The sequence below is a fragment of the Nannospalax galili genome, unplaced genomic scaffold (genome assembly GCF_000622305.1).
Source record: "Nannospalax galili isolate Female #2095 unplaced genomic scaffold, S.galili_v1.0 scaffold469, whole genome shotgun sequence".
NCBI lineage: Eukaryota > Metazoa > Chordata > Mammalia > Rodentia > Spalacidae > Nannospalax > Nannospalax galili.
The window spans coordinates 1029026-1037486 of NW_008359443.1; the positions used below are offsets into that span (position 1 = coordinate 1029026).

The 8461-nt window shown below is 44.6% G+C and overlaps 1 protein-coding gene across 6 annotated transcripts in view; it reads right to left on the bottom strand.

Moving 5' to 3' along the window:
- Mre11 (MRE11 homolog, double strand break repair nuclease) overlaps window positions 1-8436 on the bottom strand; it is a 50365-nt gene extending 41929 nt beyond the window's left edge. The window contains exons 1-6 of one of the 6 annotated variants that reach the window (XR_001872176.2): window positions 8034-8338; window positions 7673-7766; window positions 5374-5506; window positions 3169-3329; window positions 1829-1916; window positions 264-405 (exon numbers count right to left, since the gene is read on the bottom strand). Coding sequence is in view for 5 of the 6 variants with exons in the window: in XM_017795608.2 (XP_017651097.1) it covers window positions 264-405; window positions 1829-1916; window positions 3169-3329; window positions 5374-5506; window positions 7673-7692 (544 nt within the window). In the remaining variant the exon portion in view is untranslated. The other 5 variants (XM_017795608.2, XM_029558668.1, XM_029558669.1 and 2 more) reach the window with 5 other exon arrangements.
- Window positions 8437-8461: the final 25 nt, after the last annotated feature.

Genomic DNA, 8461 nt, shown 5'->3' on the forward strand with positions numbered 1-8461 from the left:
CAAGTCTAAAAGAAAAAACCACCACCAGATACCGAGCAGCAACTTTCTTTCCACAAACAGCTGCTAAAGCACGTACAAACAGAGGCTGGTGCTGAGAGACCTCAACACTGTCACTGAAACCTTCCATGTGTTCCTCAGTCACCAGTGAGGGGTATTCAGATCTGTTCCACTTTTCTCCAAAGAGCTGCAAACTATTTCCAAAATTCTCTGGTTCAGCTATTCAAACTATCACCAACTGACATAAAACAAAGTCAGCATCTTACCCAAGCCGTACAGAGCCATTTTTGTGCTTCCTTTCTGAAGCAGAATTGGGCTGATGTCGATCTTCTCCACAGACAGTGACCGGCCAAAGTGGTTCACAAATCCCGCACAGCTTAAAATGTCCAGGGCACAGAGCGCATCTGCCTGTGTGAAGTTTCAAAGGGCATTAATGTGTATGTGGAGAACGAGTCACATGAACTTCTTGTCTGTCAAACGCACACTCAGAATACCACAGACTGAGTGTGATTATTTCCCTATGGCCCCAGCTGGCCTGGAACTTGCTATGTAGACCAGGCTGGCTGTGAACTCGAGAGATCTGCTTGCCTCTGCCTCTGGAGTGCTGGGATTAAAGGCATGTGCCCCCTAACTTTAAAATGCCTGCACATAGCTTGCCAGGTGAGCATCCCAAAGTGAAAACCTCAAATCCAAAATGAACCAGAACCCAGAACTTTTGAGCATTAACTTTCAGATCTTGGAGCACTTTAGATTTGAGGTTTTTTGGATTAAGGATACCTAGCCTGTAATTACAAAAACAAAGATTACGGCACTGTCTTCTCAAAACTAAATTAAAATGTTAATGTGTCTGCTCCCTTGTTTTCCTACTGCGAACACCTACAGTGACTGGAACCAACACAACAAACACAAGGCTAGTAGCTCCTATCGGGTGCCTGGTCACTAAAAACACAAGATCAGCCATGAAATGAGTGCACTGTAATGTTAAGTAGGCCTCTTGTATACCAGGGGGAAGACCATACAGTAAACTAAAGACTTGGGTAGCAACAACAGGATAAGGCACAAAGATACTATGCATTGGGGGCATCCAGTCCAACCTCCTTATCAAACAGGTTATTAAATCTATTTAGACATAGGCACTCACAAAGAACATCATTTCCTAAGGGGAGACTTCAAGAGCCACTAAGCACTGGTAAGGCAAAGAACAGTCCTGCATAGGACTACAAGGTCAAGGCCACTCCCAGCTACTGAGACAGAGAGGCTGCCGCAGGACTGCAAGGTCAAGGCCTGCCTGGGCTACAGAACAAGGTCAAAGCAAACCTGGGCAACTTAGTGAGACCCTGTCTCAAAATAAAAAGTGAACAGAGGGCTGAGGATGGCAGAGAGAGTGCCCAGCAGGTGTAAGACCTTGGCTTACCTCCAACACTGCAAGGATGTTTGAAAAAAGCACAGCCTTCTCAAACACCAAATCTTTTTAAAGAGCATCTAAGGGCTGGAGCGATGGCTCAGTGGGTAAAGGCACTTGCTGCCAAACACAACCACTGGAGCTCGAGCTCAGGACCCACGTGGTGGAAAGAGGAAGCAGGCTTCTGGGCTGTCCTCTGATCGCCACACCCTCACCATGGCATATGTATGTCTCCCGTACACAATTAATAAATAAATGTAACTAAACAAAATCTAACTGTATTATAACTGCTTGTATTAATGGTAATAAACTAATTTGACTTCTCTGCTCAATTTAATTATGAGTTTCTAGAAGAAAAGGGGCAGAGTACTTTGTAGAGATGAACCCAGCCCAGCCGCGCATTCCAGGAGTCCAACAAAGTGTGATTACCCCCGTGGGATCGTCGTGATTGCCGTGGATACTGAAGACTGGGATGGAAATGTTGAGATTCCCGTCCTGGTAATTCACCCATGGAAACCTTAAAAGAAGACCAGCAAGTCACTGCAAGGGGCAGAGGCTGCCACTCCAAGACCCTCTTCCCCAAACAGTAGCACACTAGGCAACGACAGATGCTCAGAGGCAGACCACCCAGCTCAGAGCTTTAGAAACTAAAGCTGGAGGCAACAACTCATTTCAGTTAAAAGTTTGAAAAAGTATCTTAAAGTACATTTTAAATAAACCCCAACACCAAATTATTTATGGGTTGTATGAATGAGGGGCGTTACTAGGCTTCTAAAACTGTAAGAACCTTTCTTTGAGGTTCCTCCTCATAGCAGAGAAGAAAACACAGGCACTTTGGAGTCCAGAACACTGGGATTCCCAGCTTAGCCCCATCATCTCCCCCATGTGCAAGCTCTGCCCCACCCCCCACCCGCCCCCTCATCAAACTGGTCCTCTGCCCACTCGGATTCCCCCTACCCCCCACCATCAGCTTTCTCATCTACAGATACTAATGTTAGCAATTTCTGTTGCATTTTCTCAAACTGTAACCACAGAAACATACAAAAGTATTACATAGCAAGGAAAAAAGGAGTAAACAAAGTCAAAAGCCACTGACTGGGGAAAACTACCTGCCTGAAAACGCTCAGTATCTAGAATACATAAGTAGCATCTGCAAATCATGTCAAGAAGCCAAAGCTATCCTAAGTTTTAAAGTAGCCAAAGCTATGGACAGAAAGGAGAGCAGGGGAGGTGGGACCTAAGCTACCTGATCCCAGTACTAGTTAAGAAATAACTAATACAGATATACTGAAAATTCAGGAAATAGATATACTTCTGAAAACAGCCTACAGTGAAGGCAAACAGCTAGTTGAGAATGCATTTACACGCTGTGATAGCTGACTTTGTCAACTTGACACAATCTAGAATCACCCGGATAGAGTCTCAATGAGGAACTGCCTAGATCAGGATGGCCTGGGGGCAAGTCTGTGGAGGACTGCCTTCCTTGAGGACATGAACGGGTGTGGCCCCAGGCCCATGGGCGGCCCCAGGCCCCATGTCTTAGACCACAGGGCATGGAGAAGCTAGCTGACAGCAAAAGAAGCAAGGTGTTCACTCTGCTCCTGACTGGATGAGACTAGCTGCTTCAGGTCCTGCTTCGACCTCCCACAAAGAGGACTGCAACTTGGCATTACAAGCCAGGTAAACACTCTCTCCCTGAAGTTGCTTCCGTGTCATGACATAACAGGAAGTGAACCACATCAAGTAAACCTTCTCTCAAACATACTTACTTACTAAAACCAAAGTTGACAGACTGGTCACTGATAATTTCAAATTGCACAGGGCGATCTCCCATGCAGTACTTCCTGAGTAATTCAAGGCAGGTGTGCAGGGTTTTCCTCGAGGGCTTATTTTCATGGAAAAGATCACCACCTAACAAAATAAAATCCACCTAATCAACAGAAAACAGAGCTAAAATTAGTAGGTTTTAAGGTAAAAAATTTTTTAAACTATAGAAGAGGTCAAAACGATCTCCCAGCCTGGTTGTGATCACTTAAGCCTGCTACTTTGAGTGATCAGTCTGAGCAACACAGTGAGACACTGGCTTAATAAAGGACGGGAGTGGGGTGAGGGCTGGGGAGAGCTCAGTGGTACAGGGTTGGACTACCAGGTTCAACACCCATGCTAGGCCCTAGATTCAATCCCAGCACAAAGAAGAAAAGAGAAGAGGGGGGGGGAGGGGGGAGGGAAGGAGGGAGGGAAGAAAGTTCACCATCCTTCAGGAGACGCTGAAGTACAGTGCTCTGTGGCTGTAGTAGTCTTGGGAACTTTAGTAAAACTGTGAGCCCTAAGACAGGCCTTCAAGGCCTTCAAGGAACACTATGAACGCCCGCCTTTGACCCCAGCCCTAAGGAGGTAGAGGCAGGCGGATCTCTATGGGATCAAGGCCAGCCTGGTCTACATGGTCAGTTTCAGGCCAGTCAGGGATATATAGTAAGACCTCGTCTCAAAATCAAACAAAGCAATAAAAAGATGAATTTGATGGGGCTGGAGAGATGGCTCAGGGGTTAAGAGCACTTGCAGGGGACCAAGGTTCAGTTCACACAGCAGCTAGTCCACCATCACTGCATTTCCAGGAGATCTAAGAGCCTCCTCTTGCTGCACTCCACGGCGTTGCACATATGGTGCACGTACACGCATGCAGGCAAAACCCTTATACATATAACATGAAATTAATAAATATTTTTTTAAAGGCAGGGTCTCATTCATGTAGCCCAGGCTATCCTGGAACTCACTATGTAGTTCTGGACCTTAAACATCCGATCCTCCTGCCTCTACATCCCGAGTGTCGGTATTACAGGTGTGCACCACCACACTCCATCTTGTAAGGTGCTGGGGCTCAAACCCAGGGCCTTGTGCATGGAAGCCAAGTATCCTACCAACAAAGCTACCATCTTGGCTCCCTTTCCACGTACATTCTGACTCGTGATCCAGAAGGGAACCAGACCTGCCCCGTCCTCTAGCACACTATGCTGTCTTTACCTGTGTGCCCTACTTCTGCTTCACCTGGAACATACGTCCTCGTGCCCTCCTTCAACACACGTTAACCGCTGCTTCCTTGATAGCCTCATTTAAAAACCAATCTCCTTCCGCCTCTGAAGGCCCAGAGATGCTGCTCATCATTTTCTTGTGGCTGTACCACAAACGCGCTGCCATCTGTGCACTCTGTCCCCGCACATTCTGCTTTACTCTATGTTCTTTGAGAACTATAACCATCTTTTCATTTCATGTACAAATTACAACAGATCAGTGCACTCATTAGGAACCCCATTATATAAATCTGAAGGTTATTTATCAAAGTAACTTCTACTTGAATTAAGGACACAAAGCACTTGAAAATTTGCTTTGGGCTTTGAGTATACTGAAAATTATTATTTTGCCATGGAATACATTTTTTAATTTATTGAGAATTTCATATAAGCATCTAAGGTATTTGATCAAATACACACCCACTCCCTCCCCTCCAACTCCTCCCATATCTTCCCATCACATTTTTCTAAGAACTTCATGCATTCTTTCTTTTCTTTTTATGGGGCTTTTTGCTACTCTTAACATTCCCCCCTCTGAAAAGGTAACCCTAAAATCTTTTAAGGATTAGATAAAAGCTCCCAAATACTTTTGACATTTTTGGCCTTTGGAACAGAGTATGTTGGTAAGAGGCCCAAGGACATTTTGACTTTTAGCCAAGAAACTAGCGACTTTTCTTTGGGGTCTTTTTACCCTAACTGCCTAGCCAATTCCTACCTCCTATTCTTATCACATCATCCTCTGAAGAGGTTACCCAAATTGCTGATAATTATTTATTTTACTGTATTGATATTTAATCAGGAAACATGAGTATATAAGTTTATAAAATTAAATAAATCTCACTTAAGGGTAAAGAGCTGTTGACTAACAAATACAGTAGAACTTGCACTAATGCAAGCCAAACTCACTTCATTTTCCTGGGCAAGTCTTAAAATTTCATCCAGTGTAACAAATGTGTCATTTCCGCGAACTGCATCTTTCTCCAAATATCCAAGATGAATATCGGTGGCGACCAGGATTTTAAATGTGTCTTCATCGTCACTGTGTTAAAAAAAAAAAAAAGACAGTCAATGTATTCATTAAAAGGATATTCAAGTAAATTGAATCCTAAACATAAAATAATAGCAATTATGCAACAAAATCATTTTTCTAGTCTTTTCAACCTTATCTGAAAATTTGAAGTATCTAACAGGTCTTTAACATGTTTCCCTAACCACAAATTCAACAGGGAGTAAATGCACACAAAATTGTAAGTGTTCCCTACCTACTCTGAGAATCTGGAACCTTGTTATAAGCAGTTTTATACACTCCCAGGTAACCCAGACCGTAGAGCTTGTTCTCCTGCTGCTCCACCACAAAAATCCAAAAGGCTTTCATCACTTTCTAAATTCCATTTATCTCATTTTGCATTTTTCCAGGAATGACAAGTTTTAAAAGTCTTCGTAAGTATAAAAGTAGATTTTATACTAATATGCTACCAACTTCATTCAGGCCCCTGAAAACATCTGCTGGGTTCCCCTGTCTACCCAATTTTTCATTAATAATATTTGGCTAGGTTAACAAAACAGAATTGTTTAACATGTGAACCAACAGTTTAAGTTATCAATGATCACTTAAACTTAATGTAAATTTTAATTCTTTAAAGATACTTGCGGGAGGGGGCTGCAGAGCTGGCTCAGTAGCTAAGAGTACTGGCTGCTCTTACAGAGGACCTGGGTTCAATTACCAACATCCACATGGCAGCTAACAACTGTCAGTAACTCCAGTTCCTGGGAAACTGACCTCCTTGGGCATTGCATGACATAGCTACACTTACCTACACGTAGGTAATACACCCATATACATAAAAAATTTTTAAAAATATTTTTTAAAAGATAAGTTTTATAGCTACAATTTCATGTCAACTCACACAGGAAAAGAGGAAGGCCTTATAATCCCTGAAAACTACGAAGGCCCAAGAGAGAAGAAACTGGACATCACACAGTTAAGCAGCAGAAATGGGCTCAAAAGCAGGACAGTGATAAAAACTCAGCGAATTCCACTGAACCATCATAAACTTAAAATATTTTGCATGTAACTCCGTAATTCATGTTTATGTAAGACATTTCCAACAAGACTGGTCTTTAGTTGGTTCAATAATTTCACGTATAAAGTTCTGACCGCTACACTACTCAGCTCACATGGCTGTATCTCTCAATAGAATGGATATTTATTTACTTATTTTTTTTTTTGGTCTTTTTGAGACAGGGTCTCCCTGAAGCCCCAGTTGTCCTGGAACTCACTATGTAGACCAGGCTGGCCTTGAACTCACAGAGATCTGCCTGCCTCTGCCTCCCGAGTGCTGGGATTAAAGGCGTGCGCCACCACACCCAGCCCTAGAATGGGTATTTTTACATGAATTCGTTAGAACTCAAAATGAACCTGACCTTTCCAACTTCACACTGTTAGTCTTAACCAAGAACTTGAAACCAAACTGACTTCTACAGTCCTTTTATTTTCATTTCATTCAAATTCATATCCCCCCCCACCCCCGGCGTTGAGGACTGAACCCAGGGCCTTGGGCTTGCTAGGCAAGCGCTCTACCACTGAGCTAAATCCCCAACCCCTCAAATTCATTTTCAACTAACTCATTACTAAAAATATTACTCCAAAAGGTTATTTTATAGATTCAATATTTTAAGGCAAAGCCTAAGAAAATAAGATTTTTTTGCATAGCAATGTAAGAAAACACAAGACACTAATTCATAGCTCCATCTTCTCTTTCTTATTAATAAGCACATCCTGTTGACTTTTTTTTTTTTTTTCGGTCTTTTTGAGACAGGGTCTCCCTGTAGCCCCAGCTGTCCTGGAACTATGTAGACCAGGCTGGCCTTGAACTTACAGAGATCTGCCTGCCTCTGCCTCCTAAGTGCTGGGGCTACAGGTGTGCACCACCATGCCCCAGGACTTTTAAACATTCCAAATAAGTGGTTTTTTGTTTGGTTCTTTCAAGTCAGGGTCTCCCTGTAACCCCAGCTGGCCTGGAACTTTCTATGTAAAGCAGGCTGGCCTCGAACTCAGAGATCCACCTACTCTGCCTCCCAAGTGCCGGGATTAAAGGCGGACATGGTGTTTTGGACGACCGTTCTGTTCACAATGAGGTTTTGTTTTCCTCAAAGTATTAAGTTTTCCTTTTAAGTGATCATGGTTAAGAAGTCGAAGGCTTACAGTGGATCTGCAGGGCTCATTTTTATGGTCAGAAAAGGGCCTCTTGGACCAGGTTCCTTTTGAAGTTCAGGCACGGAAGAAAAGTCACCGAATCCTATAAGCAAATATCAGAATATACATTTTTTAAAGGGTTGCACATATTCTACCAGCACTGACTCCTTAAATAAGCACCGGCAACTCTGAGACCGCCTCATCCCCATCTTGAGCACTTGCAACGTTTTAGTGACCTAAGACTGGAGAACGCCACCTCCAGGGGTCGGGAGGAGGCTCTAACTGCCATGTTATGGCTAAGCTTATCTTATTTTCCTCTCCCGTGCTGTCGGGCAAACTGGTGTGTTAACCGATGTGCAGAGATGCTCACACACGATTCTGGCTCTACCCACGACGCTATGCAAAATGTCCCAGCTTCACCGGCCGCCTAGGTGCCAGTCCAAACAGGACTCCCGGGAAGGGCCGGGGTTCGAAAACAAGCCGACACATGGTCTTCGGAGAACACCACTCGTGGTCGCCGCGCAGGGGCCGACCCTCCACACGCGCGGCTCTGGTTTCGGGCCGGAACGCGGAACCGGCACCCCTAGCTGGGCCCACCCGGCCAGTCTTCCCTGACGGCCCTGCTCACTCGGGGCTTCCGCCCAGGAACCCGCCCGCTCGGGGCGATAACGCGCCCTAAGTCACCCAAACCTGGACCTGTGGGAGCCCACCAGCGCGCCCCACACCGTCTTCTCGGGAAGAGGGAACCGGACTCGCGAAAGAAGGAAGACCCCCCCCCCCCCGATCAGAAACCTGAAT